The sequence below is a fragment of the Trachypithecus francoisi genome, unplaced genomic scaffold (assembly GCF_009764315.1).
Source record: "Trachypithecus francoisi isolate TF-2019V2 unplaced genomic scaffold, Tfra_2.0 Lachesis_group3, whole genome shotgun sequence".
In the NCBI taxonomy this organism is placed as follows: domain Eukaryota; kingdom Metazoa; phylum Chordata; class Mammalia; order Primates; family Cercopithecidae; genus Trachypithecus; species Trachypithecus francoisi.
In genome coordinates, this window is record NW_022681468.1 from 124,369,440 (window position 1) to 124,394,493 (window position 25,054).

Consider the following 25,054-nt stretch of genomic DNA (forward strand, 5'->3'; position numbering starts at 1 on the left):
ACCCCAGGAGTTCAAGACCAGCCTGGGCAACACAGTGAGACCCTGTCTCAAAAAAAGAAAAAAATGTATTTTTAGAAAATTTAAAAAAATAGGCCGGGCGCGGTGGCTCAAGCCTGTAATCCCAGCACTTTGGGAGGCCGAGACGGGCGGATCACGAGGTCAGGAGATCGAGACCATCCTGGCTAACACGGTGAAACCCCGTCTCTACTAAAAAAATACAAAAAATTAGCCGGGCGAGATGGCGGGCGCCTGTAGTCCCAGCTACTCGGGAGGCTGAGGCGAGAGAATGGCGTAAACCCGGGAGGCGGAGCTTGCAGTGAGCTGAGATCCGGCCACTGCACTCCAGCCTGGGCGACAGAGCGAGACTCCGTCTCAACAAAAAAAAAAAAAAAAAAATAGTAAGAATACAGTTTTTAGGGTCTCATTTAGATAAATGAGTAGCTTTGAAGTTAATATCTAAGAAAAAACTAAATGTATTAAAACACATGGATACTGATAGTATAATGGCTTTTGATTATATAATGCCTGTTTCTGAAAAGGGTAGTTTTATAATATATTATCTTTGTGAAGAATATTATTCATTTGATTGAGAGGTATAGATTTATTTTAATGATTTACATTAATGTTGATACTTTTAGACCCATGGTGGCATGTGTATGTATTCTAAGTTACTTTAAATTTAATTTTTTATTAAAAAATAAAGATTGATAGCATTGTTTATAGAATAGAAATTAGCATAACACAGTGATACTTTGTTAAGCTAGAGAACAAATGAATTGTGTTTTTGTTCATTTAGTGTTTAGGGCCTCTGAATCATTGCTATATAATGTATTGTCATTTTGCTTTTAATGAGTCTTTGTTCAGATTTAAAACTGTAAGCAAGTATGCTTAGTATGTAACTTTTTAATGTGTGTGCTCTTATAATAGCTCATATTAAATTATTCATACCTAATCATTTTTCAGATTTATAACTACCTCGACAAGTATGTTGTTGGTCAGTCATTTGCTAAGAAGGTGCTTTCAGTTGCTGTGTACAATCATTATAAGAGAATATATAATAATATCCCAGCTAATCTGAGACAGCAAGCAGAGGTTGAGAAGCAGACATCATTAACACCAAGAGGTAGCGTTTTTGATAATTGACCTAAATAGAGATTGCTATGCATAAAAGTAATCTTTATTTGTAACTCCTCACTTTCTTCTTAAAATGTTTTTTATATAGTGCAGCATTTTTCAAAGTGCAGGTTACTCCCCATTAGTGGGTCATGAAATCATTTTGGTAGGTTGCCAACAGCATTTTTAAAAAATTTGATAGATGTGAATAGAAAATATCAGAATACATTAACTTATAGTTAAGGTAAATGTTATTTCTTAGGCCTGGCATGGTGACTTATGCCGGTAATCCCAGCACGTTTGGAGGCTGAGGTGGGGAGATCACTTGAGGTCAGGAGTTCGAGACCTGCCTGGCCAACATGGTAAAACCCCGTCTCTACTAAAAATACAAAAATTAGCTGGGTGGGGTGGCATATGCCTGTAGTCCCAGCTACTTGGGAGGCTGAGGCAGGAGAATTGCTTGAACCTGGGAGGCAGAGGTTGCAGTGAGCCGTGATCACGCCACTGCACTCCAGCCTGGGCAACAAGACTCCATCTCAAAAAAAAAAAGGAAAAAAAAAAAACCTTACATTTTCAGTTATATGTGCATGGGTTCTGAGTCACAAAGAAAATTGTACTACTTATTGAGGGTCTTAGTAAAAAATGTTTGAAAGCCACTGGGGTAGAGATTGAGACATCATTTTTGAATTATAGATTTCACCACAACTAGTTCCCCATGAATGGATCTTAGCAATGCTCTGTACAACTTGGTTCTCTTGGGTTCAGGATACAGAATTTCATTTGCCTGTGTCAGAGATATGTGGAGATGATAACTGTTAATATATCCAGCACCCGTTTTTCTTTGGGCCCTAGCTACAGAGTGTATTAAGGTTAAGGGCAAATTTGTAAGTGATTCAAAGTACAATTTCTATTAAGGGTAGATTTTAATATACCAGTACTATATAATCTCAGTTTACTATGGACAATAATGAGATATACTATGGACAATTTACTGAGAATATACTGTATAATCTCAATTTACTATGGACAATAATGTATATTAATAGAATGATTTTATTTAAAACAATTATGAATAGAGTAAATATAAATATTTAATTTATTGTTTTGTTGGCCAGACAGCCCTGATTTCTGATTTAGGCCTACATTCCATCATTTTAGATTCTTTTAATTATCACTGTACAGTGTGAAGGAGTTCTGCTAAGTACTTAAATTTATAAATCTGCATTATCTTTGATAGCCTTTAGTAGCAACTAAATGTATAATTTATATCAATGAAGACACTTGTTCACTTGTTGAACTTACATCACGTAACTGCAAAATAGTTATGTGATGGTATCAGTTATTTTTAGAAAGTATGAAGTATAACTAATGGAAGACTCAGAACCTTTTTTCTTTTTTTTCCAAGACAAGGTCTCGCTCTGTCACCCAGGCTAGATCGCAAGTCACTGCAGCCTCAACTTCCCAGGCTCCAGTGACCCTCCCACCTCAACCTCCCAAGCAATCCACCTGCCTCAGCCTCCCAAAGTGCTGGGATTAATAGGCTTGAACTCCTGCGCCTGGCCTGAAATCTTCATTTTTTTTGAGAAGGAGTCTCGCTCTGTCACCCAGGCTGGAGTGCAGTGGCCGGATCTCAGCTCACTGCAAGCTCTGCCTCCCGGGTTCACGCCATTCTCCTGCCTCAGCCTCCCTAGTAGCTGGGACTACAGGCGCCGCCACCTCGCCCGGCTAGTTTTTTTTTTGTATTTTTAGTAGAGACGGGGTTTCACCGTGTTAGCCAGGATGGTCTCGATCTCCTGACCTCGTGATCCGCCCGTCTCGGCCTCCCAAAGTGCTGGGATTACAGGCTTGAGCCACCGCGCCCGGCCGAAATCTTCATTTTTATAAGGTCCAAATAGCACTGATAGTTATGTGGCAAAACTTTTTTGTTTTCTTCAGTCAATAAATAAATATTTAAGCTATTCTAAGTGCTGGAGGAGCAAATGGTTATAATATTTATAGCATGAGGGGCTTAAACTCTTATTAAAGACTTATGTTATTATACCCTTACAGTAGATATCAATTATATATTTGACAAATATGAATATTAGCAACTGGACAGCCATCTTTATGCATGGTTTTGTTTTAATATAGAAAAGATACAGCATATAGATTCTTAATATGAAAAGCTGAAAAATGTTAGTGAACACATCCTTTAAATATATTTGAAAGAGGACAGGAGGTGGGATACTCATTGTTTGTTCCCCCAAGGTAAACAAATATGTAATATTTTCATCCTCTTTCTTAGAGTTAGAAATAAGAAGACGGGAGGATGAGTACAGATTTACAAGTAAGTGACTTCAGGTCCTCCTCTGTAATCATTCTTCCTTTTGACATTTATTTCAGTGAAGTGTTTCAGCAGTAACAGTGATAGACATGTATGTATTTGCTTGTGTATTACCAAGAAAGATACATATTATCTAAATGTGTTTATCATACATGGTATAAATAACTTCGGAATAGTTTTTCATAACTAATTTTAATTTCTATATGTTTGGTTATTTTTTATTTTTTCTATCAAACTACAATTAGAGTTGGCCTGCTTCTTGTGGGTCACAGGAATCTGGGGGAGGCAGATTATTTTCTAGCTACTCTTTGCCAGAAACCACACTGTTTCTTTTTTGGTATTTATGAAACTTACAGTCTTACAAATTATGAGTAAGCCTTAATTCACTGTTTCTAGCCCTGGATTGCCCCTAAAAGCATCAGATGGTCCGATGGAGGGTGTGGAAGGACTTGATAGACCAAGGAGACTGGCCCTTCTGATATCTTCCACCTATTCCTTTGGACCTATTCCTTTGGAGGTGGAGTTAGTTGCTGCATTGAGGGTAGAGGTTCCAGAGGTGTCATAGAAAGATTCACCTGGCCTTTTATTTTAGTAATTGAAATAAAGAAAATTAGCTAAGTTGATACTTTTACATTTGCCTTTGAACCAAGTAGTATTATATATCCACTATTTGAAGTGTAATGTATATAGGATGAGCCATGAGAATATAACTTGTGTACCAACTTGGGCATGACATTTATCACATGTAATAACATTACATTATCCCCAATTATTTTTAAATTTGTGGAAATACTGATTATACCATGCATGGTAAAATTAAAAAATACAGTAAGTGCAACAGAATTAGATTATATATAAGAATGTAAGATCTAAATAATAGCCTTTAGGTATATATGTAATTTATAATTCATAATGAAAAAATATATTCTGATATGCAGTCAATACCATACTCGTAAATTGTGTTGATGGCTAGTGAAACTATACTAAATTAGTAAAGAAAGTCTGTAGTCCATATTTTTGAAAGACATGTCATGTAATATATGTAGTGATTCAATGTTATTTAAATTTTTTTTTTTTTTTTTTTTTTTTTTGAGACGGAGTCTCGCGCTGTTGCCCGGGCTGGAGTGCAGTGGCCGGATCTCAGCTCACTGCAAGCTCCGCCTCCCGGGTTTACACCATTCTCCTGCCTCAGCCTCCGCAGTAGCTGGGACTACAGGCGCCCGCCACCTCGCCCGGCTAGATTTTTGTATTTTTTTAGTAGAGACGGGGTTTCACCGTGTTAGCCATAAGGATGGTCTCGATCTCCTGACCTCATGATCCGCCCGTCTCGGCCTCCCAAAGTGCTGGGATTACAGGCTTGAGCCACCGCACCCGGCCCTATTTAAATGTTAACAAGTAACAGTATTTAAGAACTTATGTAAAAGATTGACTTAGGAACAAATACTTCAAAAGCTTAAATTTATTGTCGTGCAGTTTTGTTGTGTTTTTTGTGGGATTTTAAGTTCTAAAGTTAGGTTGTTAACTAACACTGGCTGGGGGTGTTAGACCCTAACACTGGTCTAGGGTTTCGGACCAAAATCATGTACAATAAGATTAATTCTTGTAAGTAAGTCCCTTTGGAAGTAAAATTTTAGAGACCAACATACAGCTTTTAGGAGGACTGACACAATTGGCTTTTTTTCTCCATCTTTGGAATATAATGTTGTTTAAGTTGAGCACCAGATGAAATACTTCATTTGCGTTTAAAGGCTATGTTGTGTGAATAATTAAACACTAGGGAAATGGTAATAATAATCGCAGATTCTTCTGTAACACTTATAAAACTATCTGCCAGGTATTGTTCTTAAGTGTTTTGCATATATTCATTTAATCTCCCCTAAACCCATGAGACAGAAACTATTATTTTTATCTCCATTTTAGAAATAAGAAACACATAAATTTTAAGTAATTTATCCATGGCCACACAGCTGGTGAGCTCTGTGCAGCTAACTACTACACTAGCCTGCTAGCTCGTGGTCCTAATTTTAGAGAGCTATACTTACAAAGTGAGAGATGCACAAACAGGGACTAACTGAAAAAATCAGAGAGTTGTCTCAAGTTTACTGTAAGGCACATACTCATAAAATGAGATGATGTCTATCATCTGTACCATTTAAATTATTTCTTTTTTTAACTTAAATCATTAAGTAAGTTAAATACATAGATTACGTGGTTCCACTGTAATTAATATGCCTCTTGCAATTTTGTTCAGTTATTCATCTAAATCGTGTGTGTGTGAGAGAGAGAGAGAGAGAGAGAGGTAGAGAGAGAGAGAATGAGTGAATGACAAGCACCTGCTGGCCTCGCTTATCCGAAGCTACATCTAAATCATTTTTCCCCTTTGGGCAGAGCTAAACTTAACCCAAGCCCCTTCCTATGTTATCATAATCGCTAACCAGATTTTGCTGAAATTTTAAAAAGTACTTTGCTAGTGACAATTGAACTAACCCCATACAGCAGACTGGGTTTTCTTGGCTGATGTGGATTATAATGAGGCACAACATTGTGAATTATTCCCTAATTATTAACCCTCAAAGGTAGCACAGTTTAATCCAGATGTTTATGGAATGCTTATTGTTTTTGATGAATAGAATAATGCTTTACCTTAAGTGTGAAGATAGTTTGAAAGTGACAGCCAGATGGAGTAGGACCATGATAATAGATATGTCTGCTGAACTATTATTCTGTCAGTTTAATTAAAATAGTAATGCATTGGAAAGTCTGGTTTTCTTAATCAATTTCTTAGAAAATAAAATTTAGGCCAGGTGCGGTGACTCATGCCTGTAATCTCAGCACTTGGAGAGGCTGAGGCAGGTGGATCACCTGAAGTCAGCAGTTCGAGATCAGCCTGGGCAACATGGCAAAACCCCATCTCTACTAATAATACAAAAATTAGCCAGGTGTGGTGGCATGTGCCTGTAATCCCAACTACTCAGGAGGCTGAGGCAGGAGAATCACTTGAACCCAGAAGGCGGAGGTTGCAGTGAGCTGAGATTGCACCACTGCACTCCAGCCTGGACAACAGAGAGAGAATCTGTCTCAAAAAAAAAAAAGAAAAAGTAAAAATAAATTCAGAAAATATAAACAAGTATGTTATGATGACAGGTACTCAAATGCTAAGAACCAAGAACAATCTGAATATTTCCAAATCTGGATAATCTTTCCTTCAGCCAAGAGAAAGTGAGAATAAAGATTTATTTATTTTGTTTTGTTTTGTTTTATTTTATTTTATTTTTTTGAGATAGCGTCTTACTCTGTTGCCCAGGCTGGAGTGCAGTGGCGTGATCTTGGCTCACTGCAACCCCCACCTCCTGGGTTCAAGCTATTCTCCTGCCTCAGCTTCCCAAGTAGCTGGGACTATAGGCGTGTACCAGTACATCTGGCTAATTTTTGTATTTTTAGTAGAGACAGGGTTTCACCGTGTTGGTCAGGCTGTTCTTGAACTCCTGACCTCAGGTGATCCACCAGCCTTGCCTCCCAAAGTGCTGGGATTACAGGCTGAGCCACCATGCCCACCCTAAAGGTTTATTTTTGTAGGAACCTGGCTGATCAACTGATACTTCACTAGCAGTGTCAGTCCCATGTAGTCATTAGCAGTGTTAGTCACATCTAGTTAAAGAGTTACGTCTCTAATAAAGGAACTAGAAAGATCCAGTACAGGTCCAATAAAATTAGAGATTTAGATAGGGCCAGAGATAGTGAGGTCTACCATATTTGGTTTCTCTAGTAGATTTATTGATTAGGAAACGGGAACATAAAATTTATATGACTTGCCCTTGATCATATGGCTTCTACTTAGAGACAAAGGAAGGTCCAGAGCTAAAGCTTTCTAACTCCTGGCTCTGCTCTTCCATTGCATTGCCTTCCCTTGGGTAAAGGAGTATTCTTACATATTTATGTAAATAGAGACAGTGAAAAAAATCGATTTCCCTTGCTTGAGGTTCTTTTTTTTTTTTTTTTGAGACGGAGTCTCGCGCTGTCACCCAGGCTGGAGTGCTGTGGCCGGATCTCAGCTCACTGCAAGCTCCGCCTCCCGGGTTCACGCCATTCTCCTGCCTCAGCCTCCCGAGTAGCTGGGACTACAGGCGCCGCCACCTCGCCCGGCTAGTTTTTTGTAGTTTTTTAGTAGAGACGGGGTTTCACCGTGTTAGTCAGGATGGTCTCGATCTCCTGACCTCGTGATCCGCCCGTCTCGGCCTCCCAAAGTGCTGGGATTACAGGCTTGAGCCACCGCGCCCGGCCGAGGTTCTTTATATAATCATTGTGTGCTATATGTTTGTCACTAGATAATTTGAGATTTTTCTCCTTTGTAGGTAAGATAGAATGTCAAAATACTTAAATTTTTCTATGTAGATGTTCAGTTTTAGATAAAAGTTTTTATGGGACATTTTCTTCAAGTAAATTCAAATGAATCTCAAGTAATTCCTTTGGCATTTTTTTTCAGAATTACTTCAGATTGCTGGAATTAGCCCACATGGTAATGCTTTAGGAGCATCAATGCAGCAACAGGTAAATCAACAAATACCTCAGGAAAAACGAGGAGGTGAAGTATTGGATTCTTCTCATGATGACATAAAACTTGAAAAAAGTAATATTTTGCTGCTTGGACCAACTGGGTCAGGTAAATAACTTGCTGAGAAAATTTACTACTCATTTTAAAAATCAGAATGGAAATGATTCTATAACCTATATCTTGTGATTGAAGTATTATGACTCTTGAGAAGAAAATCTAAGGCCAGTTGTCTAGATATACTATCAGTATTCCTGCATAGAATACAAACTGAATTTGAGGCATTGGTGTTGCCCTTCAGACCAGTCCCTAACATCTTAACAGGAATAATAAAATAAAAAACAGCTATATCTAAAAAATAATAGACCAGATGTGGTGGCTCACACCTGTAATCCCAGCATTTTGGGAGACAAAGGTAGGAGGATCACTTGAGACCAGGAGTTTGCGACCAGCCTGGGCAACATAGCAAGACTCTATCTCTATAAAAAAATAAAGTATTAGCTAGGTGTGGTAGCACGTGCCTGTACTCCCAGGACTCAGGAGGCTGAGTCAGGAGGATCACTTAAGCCCAGGCGATTGAGGCTGGAGTGAGCCATGATAACAGGCTGCACTCCAGTCTGGGTGACAGAGCAAGACCCTGTCTCTAAAAAAAAAAAATAGCAGAAGAAAATGTAGCAATTGACAACTTTTTATTATATACTACTAAAATTTATTTTGCATTTTTATTGAAAAATTGTGTGCCAATATATTTTTAGTAAACTTTTAGTTAATGTTTCTATTTGTAGGTAAAACTCTGCTGGCACAAACCCTAGCTAAATGCCTTGATGTCCCTTTTGCTATCTGTGACTGTACAACTTTGACTCAGGCTGGATATGTAGGCGAGGATATTGAATCTGTGATTGCCAAACTACTCCAAGATGCCAATTATAATGTGGAAAAAGCACAACAAGGTATGTTTTCAGCATGATCTGTCCTTAGATTTAGTATATTGGGGAATCAGTCTAATATTAAGAGACAATACAATTCTTGTTTTGAGTCAAGGACTGAAATTCTGTAATTATATAAAAGTACCTTTGTTACATAATTTCTAGTATACTGATTTAAGGGCCATATAGTTTGCTTTGCCTTATTGTCACTAAGCTGGCTGGTAGGGTTAAAAACAAGCCAAATTACTATCCCATTAGATCCTTAATACTATCATTGCTTTTCTTAACTCCCCTCAAGACTTCTAATGCTTAGATTAAGATAGGACAGGGCAGGGGCAAGGGAGGACGGTACCAGATGACTCTAGAAACAGTTTAGCCTGTTGACCTACAGGATGTCATGGATGCTGTGTTGCTCCTTCATCTATCATCTGTTCTTGTTTACATGAAGAGCATGACAGCTTCCTGTTCAAATTTCTTTAAGACAAGAATATAGATGGGAAAGAGTAAGCTAAAGTTTTACTAATACTAGCACTGCAGATACCTCCCGCTTCCATACTATAAAGAATTTGTATACATTAGTGGGGCAAATCACTGTTGTCAAGGAGATTTTGTTACCATACGTAAATGTTATTCTGTAGAGCAGGTTACAAAGCAGTTGTACAAAATGATGGATGGGAGAAATAAAAGTGCATTTTTATAATGTCAAGCTATTGCATATGTTAAGTATGAAAGATCAAGTAACTTTGCTCTCTAGCTACCTAAGTCTCTTAAAGCTGAGGCTATCTTGTGTATATCTTTTCCATATTATAAATAGAATCCTCCTTAAATTATAGGAATTGTCTTTCTGGATGAAGTAGATAAGATTGGCAGTGTGCCAGGCATTCATCAGTTACGGGATGTAGGTGGAGAAGGCGTTCAGCAAGTAAGCAGTTGAATATTTTGTTCAAGCCCACTAAAAGGAAGGGAATACATCAACCTCCCAAATATTGTACGTTTGGTTTCACATTCAATTAGATTCTGTTTTGTTTATTTCTTCCACCCCCAAACTCCACATATCATTTTGAAGTAGTTTAGATCCTAAAAGAAAGTTGTTGACAATTTGAAATAGCAAATTACCTTGTTAGGAAATTTAAAATATTCTGAAGAACAGAAAAGATGAAATTTAATCTTTGTTGTTTTTTTTTTTTAATTCCTCAAAGGCCCAGTTAAACATTTCTAGAAGACTCTTGAAGAAAGTTATGATTCTAACTAGACATGAATAAACTATGTACATGCTTCTTATTCCTTCCACTTAGTTAGAAAATAGGTATAAAATAATGTTTAATTCCTTGCAGAGCCATAATTGAAGTCACAATGATCTATTGGCCAACTTGACCTTTTAATGGTAACTAATTATGACATAAACTATTAAAGAGTGAGGAAAATTGTTTCACTTTTTGACAGAGATAATAGAAAGGTATAATCACACTTCTGTGCTGGAAAGTTTTTTTTTATAAAAGCATCTCCAGGCCGGGCACGGTGGCTCAAGCCTGTAATCCCAGCACTTTGGGAGGCCGAGACGGGTGGATCACGAGGTCAGGAGATCGAGACCATCCTGGCTAACACGGTGAAACCCCGTCTCTACTAAAAATACAAAAAACTAGCCGGGCGAGGTGGCGGCGCCTGTAGTCCCAGCTACTTGGGAGGCTGAGGCAGGAGAATGGCGTGAACCCGGGAGGAGGAGCTTGCAGTGGGCTGAGATCTGGCCACTGCACTCCAGCCTGGGCGACAGAGCTAGACTCCGTCTCAAAAAAAAAAAGAAAAAGCATCTCCAAATATAGGTAGTCTCAAAGTTTAATACTATAAGTGGAATAGAATTATAATTTATATGAAAGACATATCTTCAACTGTTTTCTAATTTTGAATGTTCCCACCGTGTTTGAACACCATTTTATACAGTCATAATTCTGTGTTTATGTCAGAATTACATCTTTTTTTTTTTTTTTTTTTTTTGAGACGGAGTCTCGCTCTGTCGCCCAGGCTGGAGTGCAGTGGCCGGATCTCAGCTCACTGCAAGCTCCGCCTCCCTGGTTTACGCCATTCTCCTGCCTCAGCCTCCCGAGTAGCTGGGACTACAACCTCGCCCGGCTAGTTTTTTTTTTTGTATTTTTTAGTAGAGACGGGGTTTCACCGGATTAGCCAGGATGGTCTCGATCTCCTGACCTCGTGATCCGCCCATCTTGGCCTCCCAAAGTGCTGGGATTACAGGCTTGAGCCACCGCGCCCGGCCCAGAATTACATCTTTACTATCAAGAACAACCTGTGAGGTTGACTGTTTTCGTGAATTACAATGCATCAAGTTCTGTAACCATTTCAAATAAATGTATTATTAATGTAATAAATGCATTAGATTTTCTTGTTAGTTATAGAAATGTGGGAGTTTCATTAGTTATGTTCATTGACCATAATCACATACTGTTTTCCCCATTGAATCCCATTGTCTAAAGTGTAATAAATAATGCACTTGATATGGTGATGCTATAAATCATTTGTTTTTTATTTAGGGCTTATTAAAACTACTAGAAGGCACAATAGTCAATGTTCCAGAAAAGAATTCCCGAAAGCTCCGTGGAGAAACAGTACAAGTTGATACAACAAACATCCTGTTTGTTGCATCTGGTGCTTTCAATGGTTTAGACAGAATCATCAGCAGGAGGAAAAATGAAAAGGTAAGTTTTTCTGAGGGGTTACTAGAAGGATAGAGAGCATTTAAAGGATGTACACTCAGTTTCCATTCTCATATCTGCATGCTACCAGTCATAGTTTTAATTATAAGAGTTGAGTTTTCGGCCGGGTGCGGTGGCTCAAGCCTGTAATCCCAGCACTTTGGGAGGCCGAGACGGGTGGATCACAAGATCAGGAGATCGAGACCACCCGGGCTAATACGGTGAAACCCCGTCTCTACTAAAGAATACAAAATACTAGCCGGGCGACGAGGCGGGCTCCCAGCTACTGGGGAGGCGGAGACAGGAGAATGGTGTAAACCCGGGAGGCGGAGCTTGCAGTGAGCTGAGATCCGGCCACCGCACTCCAGCCTGGGCGACAGAGCCAGACTCCGTCTCAAAAAAAAAAAAAAAAGAGTTGAGTTTTCTTAGAGCATATCAGAAATACACAGGGAAGGGTGCGGTGACTCACGCCTGTAATCCCAGTTCTTTGGGAGGCCAAGGCGGGCAGATTGCCTGAGCTCAGGAGTTCAAGACCAGCCCGACCAACATGAAACCCTGTCTCTACTAAAGATACAAAAAATTAGCCTGTAGTGGGCACCTGTAATCCCAGCTACTCGGGAGGCTGAGGCAGGAGAATCACTTGAACCTGGGAGGTGGAGGTTGCAGTGAGCCGAGATCACGCCACTGCACTCCAGCCTGGGCGATAGAGGGAGACTCCATCTCAAAAAAAAAAAAACAAAAGTATATAGTAAGTCCTCACTTAACGTCATCCCATAGGTTCTTGGAAACTGCAACTTTAAGCGAAATGACATGTAACAGACTAATTTTTCCTCATCAATTTCATAAGGAAATTATGTTGAACAAAATGACATTATTGGAGGACATGTTGTATGTTGTTTCGTTTAAAGTTGCAGTTTCCAAGAACCTATCAACGATGTTAAGTGAGGACTTAGTGTATTTCTAGTTTTTTAAAACTTTAGAGTAGGCTGGGCGCAGTGGCTCACACCTATCATCCTAGCACTTTGGGAGGCCGAGGTGGGTGGATCATGAGGTCAGGAGATCGAGACCATCCTGGCTAATATGGTGAAACCCTGTCTTCACTAAAAATGCAAATATTAGCCAGGCGTGGTGGTAGGCGCCTGTAATCCCAGCTACTCAGGAGGCTGAGGCAGGGGAGTCACTTGAACCCAGGAGGCAGAGGTTGCAGTGAGCCTAGATTGTGCCACTGAGCCACGGCACTCTAGCCTGGGTGACAGAGCAAGACTCTGTTTCAAAAACTAAAAAAATCAAACAACTTCAGAGTAGTAAATTGAAAGATTTCTAAATATCATCTATATATGGACTTTGCTTTTTTTTTTTTTTTTTTGGAGATGGAATCTCGCTTGTCACCAGGTTGGAGTACAGTGGTGCAATCTCGGCTCACTGCAACCTCCATCTGCTAGGTTCAAGCAATTCTTATGTCTCTGCCTTGTGAGTAGCTGGGATTACAGGCACGCGCCACCACACCCAGCTAATTTTTGTATTTTTAGTAGAGACGAGGTTTCACCATGTTGGCAAGGATGGTGTTGATATCCTGACCTCGTGATCCACACACCTCGGCCTCCCAAAATTCTAGGATTACAGGCATGAGCCACCACACCTAGCCTGTATGGGCATTTTAAAAGTGTAACTTGATGAGTTCAACTTAATATTTTATCTGGGGAGTTCATTATTGAAGGTCGTTGCTGCATCAGTACAATTTCTATTCATTCCCCCTGCCCAATTCACTGGTGCCCAGTAAAGTTTATCTCCATTGCCCTTGCTCATAGAGTTTACCATAGATCATTGCTGACGTTCACCAGTGGAGGGGAGCATTTTGGCAGATACGGGAAGGATTATGATTCCACCTAGTGTTGTAGGTGTTTCTTCTTATAACCCCTGCTTTTAATTGGGACTGGGACTTGTTTCTTCATATCCTCATAGTACATGCCCAGTACTTATTTTTTGATTGAGTACAACAAAATGTAATGTCAGCATAGTGACAGGAAGCCCAGAAAACACCTGTATTTTCCATGGTGTTGTAGTTTGCATAATAGCACAAGTGATCGCTTTTATATTACATAACATTCTGTTTGAAATCTTCATGTTAGGCCGGGCGCGGTGGCTCAAGCCTGTAATCCCAGCACTTTGGGAGGCCGAGACGGGCGGATCACGAGGTCAGGAGATCGAGACCATCCTGGCTAACAGGGTGAAACCCCGTCTCTACTAAAAATACAAAAAACTAGCCGGGCGAGGTGGCGGGCGCCTGTAGTCCCAGCTACTCCGGAGGCTGAGGCAGGAGAATGGCGTAAAACCCGGGAGGCGGAGCTTGCAGTGAGCTGAGATCCGGCCACTGCACTCCAGCCCGGGCTAAAGAGCAAGACTCCGTCTCAAAAAAAAAAAAAAAAAAAAAGAAATCTTCATGTTATAGATCAGCTGTGTGCTATATTGCTTGCTGTAAGTCTTCTTGGCCTTGAATGTACTAGTTTAAGTAATAGGTTAGTAGTAGTAAAAAATAATAATCATAATCATAATGCTGCTAATGGTGTGGTTGTCCATGGTAGTTCCTTTGCCTAGCCTAGGTGAGGAAACACTTTTAAAAATACTAACCGTGCCACGTAATTACTGTTAGTCCTCAGTACCAGGCCTTTTTCAGCATGGATATGGTTAGATTTTTATTTTTCTGCTAATTTATGCAAAATTTCAATAGCAGCCAAAACATAGTATGAAAATTTGTTTTTTGTGTCATTGAAATACTGCATAAATCAGCCTAACAAATTAGAAAGAAGAAATTATTTCTTTGGGGGTTTGTGTGTGAGAGAGAGAACCTTGTATTTGAAACTCTGTAACTAAAAGCAAAGACCATGTTCTAATATTTATTTATAATTAGTATTTCATACTTCCAAAAAGGATTTGAAGCTAGAAACAGTAGGACAGAAGGTTTGAAAGTAATGTCAGAAAAAGAATCAGAAGTACACAGAAGGAAGGTTTAAGTTGTAATTCTGATTTGTTGAGAATTAGGTCACTCCATTTAGCTGTGAACTTTATTAATGAAAATTAGGGGAGCAATCATAGGCTCTAGTTCTTATTACTTTGACTGAAGCAAGCTCTATATATGCCTTCTATATGCTCTAGTTCTTATTACCTGGCCCCACCTCCTAATAATACACAGGATTTCAACATACAAATTTGGGGACACTTAAATATTCAGTCCATTGCAGACAGAGTTTTTGAGACAGAGTCTTGCTCTGTCGCCCAGGCTGGAGTGCAGTGGTGTGATCTCAGCTCATTGCAACCTCCACGACTCTGAGGTTCAAGCAATCCTCCTGCCTCAGCCTCCCGAGTAGCCGGGATTATAGGTGAACACCACCATGCCCAGCTACTTTTTGTATTTTTAGTAGAGACACGGTTTCACCATGTTGGCCAGGCTGGTCTCAAGCTCCTGACCTCAACTGATTAGCCTGCCTCAGCTTCCCAAAGTGCTGAGATTATAGGCATGAGCCACCGTGTCCAGCCTGCAAACAGATTTTTAGCTTAGGCTATGTTTGCACATATCATGTACTTCTCTTGTTCTTTTGACAAAAGCTATATGACATGACAAAATTAAGCTTTCTGAGAATTGCCTGGAGTACAGTTCGTTTATCTTGACTGAAACAAAATCTATATGCCTTTATATACCCAACCTTGTTCAGCAAAGTTAGCGTTCATTTTATTTTTTACGTTTTTTTTTTTTTTTTTTTTTGAGACGGAGTCTGGCTCTGTCACCCAGGCTGGAGTGCAGTGGCCGGATCTCAGCTCACTGCAAGCTCCGCCTCCTGGGTTCACGCCATTCTCCTGCCTCCGCCTCCCAAGTAGCTGGGACTACAGGCGCCCGTCTCGTCGCCCGGCTAGTTTTTTGTATTCTTTAGTAGAGACGGGGTTTCACCGTATTAGCCAGGATGGTCTCGATCTCCTGACCTTGTGATCCGCCCGTCTCGGCCTCCCAAAGTGCTGGGATTACAGGCTTGAGCCACCACGCCCAGCCTATTTTTTATGTTTTTGAGGATTCTAGCTTTGCAAAAGTTAGCATTCTTGTTTGATGTCATTCTTACTTTTTTTTTTGTAAAATCTAAATTATTCTAACTATATACGCAGACTAAATCATGATTTTAGAAGAATCGTGATTTAGCAGTGACTTAAGACACTTAACAGATAATTTTCTCATTAGGCTGCTTGTACCTCCATATTTATAGTTTTTATATCTTTTGGAAACCATACTCATCTAGAAGTCTTGAATAAACCCTGCAACCTTATTTTCTGAGTTCTAAGGGACTCCCTTTGTAGTTATTGTATGCTTTTATTAGAATTCATTCTTTGAGGGTTGGTTATTACATAGTAGTTAGGTTCTCAATTCTGAAGGCAGACAGGACAGACCTGAGTTCAAATTCTGGCTTTGCCACTTACAGCAATAAGATTTCGGTCAAGATATTTAACCTCTCAGCCTGTTTTTTTCCTTTGTAAAATGTAAATGATAATAAAACCTTCTTCATAGAGTTGTTACAAAGATCATATGAAATATGTATGAAAAGTACTTAATACACTATCATTTGATTCTACTATTTATAATATGCATCGTTTCTTTGGCAGTATCTTGGATTTGGAACACCATCTAATCTGGGAAAAGGCAGAAGGGCTGCAGCTGCTGCAGACCTTGCTAATCGAAGTGGGGAATCAAATACTCACCAAGACATTGAAGAAAAAGATCGGTTATTGCGTCATGTGGAAGCCAGAGATCTGATTGAGTTTGGCATGATTCCTGAGTTTGTGGGACGGTTGCCTGTGGTGGTTCCATTGCATAGCCTAGATGAGAAAACACTTGTACAAATACTAACTGAGCCACGAAATGCTGTTATTCCTCAGTACCAGGCCTTATTCAGCATGGATAAGGTTAGATTTTTATTTTTTGTACTTAGTTATTTTCTTGCTATTGAAATTCTACATAAATTAACCTAACAACAAAAACAAATTCTGCTCATCTAGAATACCAGCCTATTCCTTACTAAATATGGATCTAGGAATCAAGGAAGGCATATTGTATTATGTTAGAATTTAGGAGTTGTTTTTATTTCTTCTGAATTAAAACCATCATTATAGCCTAAAGCCCAAGAAAAATAATGCCATTAGCCTACCTCAATATCTCTAAGCCAGACATACAGGATTGTCCTTTCAGTCTTGATATTCTAAATGCTTTTGTTGTGACATACTATGTGTATTTTTATATTCTTTTGCCAAAATAGAGTTTTATTAATCCCACATATACGTCTCTGTAGCAAACACCTAGCCCACATACTCAGTTGGATAACAAATGGTTTGGGTTTTGTGAACTTTGTGTCTCTAAATATCAGTCTCCTCTTCTCTATTGCCACTGCCTCAAGTCAAGCCCCTTTGTTATTATTCACCTTGACTCACGCATTTAATTCCTGATTGATCGGCCTGTCTCATGTCTGTCTGTGACTACCACCACCAAAATACCAGTATCTTCCTCTTTACTTCTAGAATGGATCATTGAGCACAGTACCCAACAAATAGATATTAAGTTCTTAAATATTCATTGAATGATTAAAAACAAGGCTAATGTTTTTACTCCCTTGCTTAAAATCCTCCAGTGGTTCCTTAGTCTTATTTAGATGCCTCCCCCTTTGCTACTCCCTTAGCTCCATGTGCATACACTGGACTATAAATGCTAGTTTGCCAATCTGTCATCTGTCATCACACAATAGACTGTAAGTTGCTTGGCAAAGATGATGTTTATTCATCATTAAATCCCTAGTATGTAACACAGAGGTTTGGTAAATGTTGAAAAAAATCCTAGGGAGTATGTTAATCTAGAAAACATCTTCAAGCTTCAAAACAAACTTGCAATTCATAATACTGATACTGTCATGGGTTAATTGATAGAAACAAGTGCTTCTTGAAGGCAGGGTTCCAAAACACCATGAATTGTGCCCCTCACTTAATGGTACATTTTCTGGAGGTAAAAATTAACAATAAAAGTTATAATTTATTTTTAATGTATTTGTAGTGTGAACTGAATGTTACTGAGGATGCTTTGAAAGCTATAGCCAGATTGGCACTAGAACGGAAAACAGGTGCACGAGGCCTTCGGTCCATAATGGTGAGTTGGCATTATTTTCTGAAAACAATTATTTCTTGGTCTGAGTTTTGAGTATATTAAGCTTCCTTGTTTTCTTTTGGAAAACAGATACATTTTCTTTTGGAAAATATATCTATCTCTCTCTCTATATATATATAGAGAGAGAGAGAGAGAGACAGAGTCTCAAAGGAGTGCAGTGGTACGATCTTGGCTCGCTGCAATCTCCACCTCCCAGGCTGAGACTCAAGCAGTCTTGCCACCTTAGCCTCCCAAGTAGCTGGGACTATAGGCAAGAACCACCACACCTGGCTAATTTTTGTATTTGTAGTGGAGATGGGGTTTCACCATGTTGGCGAGTCTGGTCTCGAACTCCTGACCTCAGGTGATCTGCCTGCCTCAGCCTCCCAAAGTGCTGTGATTACAGGCGTGAGCCACCACACCTGGCCTGAAATTTTTTTTTTTTTTAATCACAGTAGATTATATTTTGCTTTTTCTCAAAAAAGAACTTCAAGGTGTTTGCAATAAAGGACATGGACATGGACATAATATAATTAATGAAACAAAAAATCGGGATTGGGCCTGGTAACTCACATCTATAAATCCCAACACTTTGGGAGGCCGAGGCAGAAGGATTGCTTGAGCCCAGGAGGTTGAGACCAGCCTGGGCAACATAGACCCTCATCTCTCAAAAAAAAAAATTAAAACAAGAGGCCGGGCATGGTGGCTCATGCCCATAATCCTAGCACTTTGGGAGGTTGAGGCGGGCGGATTGCCTGAGCTCAGGAGTTCAAGACCAGCCTGGGCAACATGGCGAAACCCCATCTCTACTGAAAATACAAAAAAGCCAGATGTGGTGGTTTATGCCTGTAATCCCAGCTATAATCACAAATATATATACATGTATATATATTTGTTTTGTTTCTTTTTCCTTGAGTGAATGGATTCCAGTTTGTGATTTATAGAATAAAAGCACTTGTGTGTAATCAGTTTTCAATGTGATTCATTACTTTTTATTTATTTAGGAAAAGCTGTTACTAGAACCAATGTTTGAAGTCCCTAATTCTGATATCGTATGTGTGGAGGTTGACAAAGAAGTAGTAGAAGGAAAAAAGGAACCAGGATACATCCGGTAAAGTGCATTTTCAAGCCAGAACAGATATAAAATTTAAGATCAGGCCAGGCGCGGTGGCTCAAGCCTGTAATCCCGGCACTTTGGGAGGCTGAGACGGGCGGATCACGAGGTCAGGAGATCGAGACCATCCTGGCTAACATGGTGAAACTCCGTCTCTACTAAAAAATACAAAAAACCAGCCGGGCGAGGTGGCGGGCGCCTGTAGTCCCAGCTACTCGGGAGGCTGAGGCAGGAGAATGGCGTAAACCCGGGAGACGGAGCTTGCAGTTAGCTGAGATCCAGCCACTGCACTCCAGCCCGGGCGACAGAGCGAGACTCCGTCTCAAAAAAAAAAAAAAAAATTTAAGATCAGCTCCTCATTGCTATGTTTATGGGTTTGTCATTTTAAAATTACATAAAAATTGTTATATTGTGTATTTGTAAGGGAAGCAGTAATCTCAGGTTTTCTGTAGAAAAATCTAATTTGGGTATTATAAAATAATAGTATTTTATGAGTTTTTGAAAGTTGATCTTCAGGCCAGTTGTGGTGGCTCACGCCTGTAATCCCAGCACTTCGGGAGGTGGAGGCGGGCGGATCATGAGGTCAAGAAATAGAGACCATCCTGGCCAACATGGTAAAACTCTGTCTCTGCTAAAAATACAAAAATCAGCTGGGTGTGGTGATACATGTCTGTAGTCCCAGCTACTTGGGAGGCTGAGGCAGGAGAATCACTTGAACCTGGGAGGCAGAGGTTGCAATGAGCCAAAATCGCACCACTGCACTCCAGCCTGGATGAAGAGTGAGACTCGGTCTCAAAAAATATATAAAAAAAAGGCAATGGGCTGGATTTGGCTAGCAAGCTACAGTTTCCTAACCCCTGATTTATTCAATAAATGTTTACTATACAATATTTGACATTGTTACCTACACAAAAACTAGGTTTCTGTTTAACTCAATCATAAGGTATGTTATGTTTTATATTTGTTTATGTTCCAAGATAACTTTAGAGGCAGTTGATTTGTTTTGAACAACCTTAGTTATCCAGAGAGATGTAATCTCTTATTTTTATTGTTTAATGATGTTGACATGTGGCTTTTAAAGGAATTGTGGTGATCTGAATTATCATTTTTACTAGTTTGAGACAAGATGGATTTGGTCAGAAGTAGCTTCTTTACCATATACATATGCTAAATTCAAGCATTTGAGTTGAAATAACAGATGATGCTTTCTTGGAGAAAAGGATTTTTTAAGCCTTCACAATTGAAGCCATGTTGTCCTTTTTTTTTTCAGTAATAAATTTGTCAGGAAAAATGTTGGGAAGTTTATTTACTTGGTTGTATAGTCTGTTTCCCATATTAGTCAGCAATCTTTTTTTTTTTTTTTTTTTTTGCGACGAAGTCTCGCTCTGTCACCCAGGCTGGAGTGCAGTGGTGTGATTTCGGCTCACTACAACCTCCATCTCCTGGGTTCAAGCGATTCCCCTGCCTCAGCCTCCTGAGTAGCAGGGACTACAGGCATACGCCACCACACCCGGCTAATTTTTGTATTTTTAGTAGAGATGGGGTTTCACCATGTTGGCTAGGCAGGTCTTGAACTCCTAATCTCAAGTGATGAGCCTTCCTTGGCCTCCCAAAGTGCTGGGATTACAGGTGTGAGCCACTGTGTCTGGTCTAAGCAATTTTAATATTAAAAGTGCTCCTAATATTTTCTATTATCGTGGCTTTCTTAGCTAGTTGAGGTTACTTTGCTGTTTTGATTTTAAAGATCATGTTTACCTCCATTTTTTATTTAAAAAAAACAAACATGGCTTTTCATTGTAGGGCTCCAACAAAAGAATCCTCTGAAGAGGAGTATGACTCTGGAGTTGAAGAAGAAGGATGGCCCCGCCAAGCAGATGCTGCAAACAGCTAAACTGTCATATTGCTGTCCTGTATATACAGCTTTTCCTTCTTTTGTTTAGGGTCATAACTGTCTCTACAGTCTGATATTAAAGGCATTGGATCTATCTTGGATATCATACATGGTCAGAGAAGCCTTTAGGATAAGAATCAGATCATGTATATTATTGTAACATCACATTGATTTTACAGAGGATGTTATGTGGACTTTAATGACAGTGTTTAGAGATAAAATGTACATTATTTTGGTTCAGTTTTTAAAAAAAACTATGCTTTAACAAAATTCTTAGGAATTCTTTTAAGCAATGCAGGTATTGCAATAACTGTAGATGTTACAATAATGTTACTCTACAAATGGGAAAATAAATTCTTTAAAATTGAATATTGAGATACCATTCTTTAGTGTTACTTTTTTACCCACATGTGTTTCTGAAAATATTGGAATTATATTCATCTTGAAAATTGGACCAGGTAGGCCAGGCACGCTGGCTCACGCCTGTAATCCCAGCACTTTGAGAGGCCAAGGCAGGTGGATCACGAGGTCAGGAGTTCAAGACCAGCTGGCCAAGATGGTGAAACCCATCTCTACTAAAAATACAGAAAATTAGCTGGGCGCAGTGGCAGGCGCCTGTAATCCCAGCTACTCGGGAGGCTGAGGCAGAGGAATCGCTTGAACTCAGAGGGCAGAGGTTACAGTGAGCTGAGATCGCGCCACTTCTCTCCAGCCTGGGCAACAGAGTGAGACTCCATCTCAGGGAAAAAAAAAAAATTGGACCAGGTAGTTAAAAATTTCATTGAAAAATACCCTGAAGAAGTATATTTTGATAATTGGTTTAGCTGTATTCCTAGTCTTACCTGCTAACGCATGACAGCATGACACTAACTTCCCAATTAGTTCTGTAAAAAAGGCCATTTTCTTACCAAGTTGTCGGATTTACCATCTTTTTTTTTTTTTTTTTTTTTTTAAAGCAGAGTCTCGCTCTGTCCCAAGCTGGAGTGCAGTGGTGCGAGCTTGGCTCACTGCAACCTCCACCTCCCAGGTTCAAGCAATTTTCCTGCCTCAGCCTTCTGAGTAGCTGGGATTACAGGTGCACACCACCATACCCGGCTAATTTTTGTATTTTTAGTAGAGACAGGGTTTCACCATGTTGGCCAGGCTAGTCTCTTAACTCCTGACCTTGTGATCTGCTGGCCTCAGCCTCCCAAAGTGCTGAGATTACAGGCATGAGCCACCGCACCCAGCCTTAATTACCATCTTTAATCCATTTTAGTACTGTGGATGAGTAAATGGAATTGAAGTCTGGCTTAAATCTTCAGAAAGTTATATAGCTCTTTTATTTTATTTTATTTTATTTTATTTTATTGAGACAGAATCTCACTGTCACCCAGGCTGGAGTGCAGTGGCACGATCTTGGCTCACTGCAACCTCTGCCTCCCGGGTTCAAGCAATTCTCATGCTTCAGCCTCCTGAGTAGCTGGGACTACAGGTGTGCACCACACCTGGCTAATTTTTTGTATTTTTAGTAGAGACGGGGTTTCGCCATGTTGCCCAGGCTGGTCTCTCCTGAGCTCAGGCAATCTGGCCACCTTGGCCTCTGACAGTGCTAGGATTACAGGCATAAGCCACCGCATCCAGCCAGAAAGATACATATCTAATTCTATAAATAGCATGCAGTGTCAGTCATAGTAACAGCCATGTGCTCACCTAAATAAAATTTCCTGATATTGTGTACGTAACCTGAAGTACTGAGCTGTTTTTTTGTTTTGTTTTTTGGTGCTGAACATTTTGGTCTAATTCTTTGGCTTCTTAGAACATTAAAAACAAATTTATGTTTTGCTATCAGCCAAAGTAAATGTGTTCACACTAACATATAAGTTACTAACCTTCATTATACAGCAAAGGTAAAAAGTGGTGGGATATTTGGGGTCTTAATGAAAATTGTATCATTTAACTCCATAAATATTAAAATATTTGGGTATCTTTTAAGCTTTTTTTTCTTTCCTTCTATAGTGGTGGTACAAGTTCTATATTCATTCAGTTTAATCTCATTTGAAATTGTTTAAATCAGAGTACATGTAAATATTTGTCCTTATTTTTTGGTTTATAGACTGTTGAGCTTTCCTTTTACACAGTTTTTTTTTGTTGTTGGGGGGATACTGAAGCTATCAGGAAATTCTAAATCTTGTTGGTGAAGATTTGGGCTTTCTATGATATAATTAATAAAAGGAATGTGTGGTATTTATGGCTGGGTAAGACCAGAAATGCACTTTGTATTACAGTGTTAAGGCTGGTTGCTATAGTATGGAACAGAAACACCTCTCCTTGGTCTCCCTAGTAATGGTTCAAGTTCTCCCCAGGAAGTCTTACATATTATAACTTTGTTCATTATCTTTCCCTTATAGCATCATTTTCCTTTTTGTAGAGTGGAAATCAGACTAGCTGCTAAACATATTAAGGGTAATCCTCCAGAAATGGACTGGGAGGCATTTTAGTCACAACGACTTACATTTGACTTTGGAAGTTGTTAACAGAGCATAATCGATGTTTTTAAATCAAATGCAATTTGTATCTTGGAACTTAAATTTTGACATTTGAATAAAACAAAAAGACTAAATGAAAAGCCAACGTGGTGGTGTGTCCATCCTGCAATGGTGCAGGAACACTCTGCATTGACAACAACAAGCACAGCCAAACAGTGCCATTTTTAAAGGGGCACAGATGTCATATAAGCTGCTTCATTTTAGGGATTGGTTAATCCTTGGCACTTCCATATCAGATAAATTCTAGCTGTAGATTCCACAGACAATGTTTGTTAAACATTTATCGAAAATCCTTACTTAAATGTCCTGCGTGGAACTTCACACTAGGGACACAGACCAAGCTTTTCAGGAATCTTACTAGTCTTGTAGGGGAAACAAATACAAACTAAAGTGTATTTTAATAGTGGAAGTGAGATAGGTACCAGGTGTGGTGACATAGAAAGTGATGGCCCAGATAAGTCTGGAAGAACAAGTAGAAATTTGCCAGAAAAGAATAATGAGAACTAAATCAAAATCTCAGAAGTGTAAAACAACTAGGAAGCTGTAGGAGGTTAAGCAACAACTGTAACTTCTTGTTAATACTCTGAAATGACCATTTAATATTCTCCTCTCTCCATCTAGCTAAGGACCTTGCTTCACATTTCATTGAAAAACCATTGATGGAATTCATCATCCCACCCCCTATAAGCTATCTGCTCCATCACACAACCTTTCTCTCTAGTTACAACTGAAGTATCCCTCCTACAAAACTCAGTTAACTACTCCACATATGCTTAGGGTCTCATCATCCCCTCTCGTTTCTCAAGGTCTTTAGTTCTTTTGATCATGTCTCTCCTATAGTATCTGTATCCTGCCTTCTGAATTATTCCCAGTGGCATCCAAACACTGCTTAGTATTTCCTGTCCTATAGCAAATCTCCCAAGTTTATTCACGTATCTTTCTAACTACGCCATAAATTCCACAAGGATGGTGACCCAACCTGTTTTGTTACTATAACCAGCACCTACCATAGTGCTACATATATCTGGTACCCCATACATTTTTTAAAAAATAGTGGAATGGCCACGCATGGTGGCTCATGCCTGTAATCTCAGCACTTTGGGAGGACGAGGCAGGTGGATCACCTGAGATCAGGAATTCGAGACCAGCCTGGCCAAACATGGTGAAACCCCGTCTCTACTAAAAGTACAAAAATTAGCCAGGCGTGGTGGCGGGAACCTGTAATCCCAGCTACTCAGGAGGCTGAGAATGGAGGATCACTTGAGCCTGGGAGGTGGAGTTTGCAGTGAGCTGAGATCGTGCCACTGCACTCCAGCCTGAGTGACAAGAGCGAGACTCCGTCTCAAAAAAACAATAATGGAATGTCTTGTATGCTAGGTTAAATTGTAAGTTTTTACAGAAGTTAGTAGGGGATTATTGAGTTTTAGCAGTGGAGTTGAACATGATCAGATGTGCATTTTAAATTGTTGGGGACAGGCTCAGGAAAATGAAGGGAAGGAAACGTGACTGGAGGCCTACTTAAGAACATTTCTCCAGCACTTGCCCTTCTATCTCCTAGCTCAACAATTTCCTCCACTTTTTCAGGTTAGTTCTCATCAGCATACAAACAAAACAACTTCCTTGAACCCACATCCTCTCCACCTGTTGCCCAGCTGCTTCTCTTCTGCAGCACAAGTAAAAGATGGTCTTGCATTTTCCGATTCCCTTCCAGGATTTGACTCTTCTTTTTAAGAGAT

At 39.6% G+C, this 25,054-nt stretch overlaps 1 protein-coding gene across 3 annotated transcripts in view; it reads left to right on the forward strand.

The window, feature by feature from the left end:
* Positions 1-23,398, forward strand: part of CLPX (caseinolytic mitochondrial matrix peptidase chaperone subunit X) — a 45,868-nt gene extending 22,470 nt beyond the window's left edge. The window contains exons 5-14 of one of the 3 annotated variants that reach the window (XM_033189751.1): positions 964-1,123; positions 3,398-3,439; positions 7,920-8,096; positions 8,771-8,935; positions 9,745-9,833; positions 11,455-11,619; positions 16,261-16,560; positions 17,696-17,788; positions 18,790-18,896; positions 20,700-23,398. In XM_033189751.1, coding sequence (XP_033045642.1) covers positions 964-1,123; positions 3,398-3,439; positions 7,920-8,096; positions 8,771-8,935; positions 9,745-9,833; positions 11,455-11,619; positions 16,261-16,560; positions 17,696-17,788; positions 18,790-18,896; positions 20,700-20,790 — 1,389 coding nt within the window. In that variant the 3' untranslated portion in view covers positions 20,791-23,398. The remainder of the gene's footprint in view (positions 1-963; positions 1,124-3,397; positions 3,440-7,919; positions 8,097-8,770; positions 8,936-9,744; positions 9,834-11,454; positions 11,620-16,260; positions 16,561-17,695; positions 17,789-18,789; positions 18,897-20,699) is intronic. The other 2 variants (XM_033189753.1, XM_033189752.1) reach the window with 2 other exon arrangements.
* Positions 23,399-25,054: the final 1,656 nt, after the last annotated feature.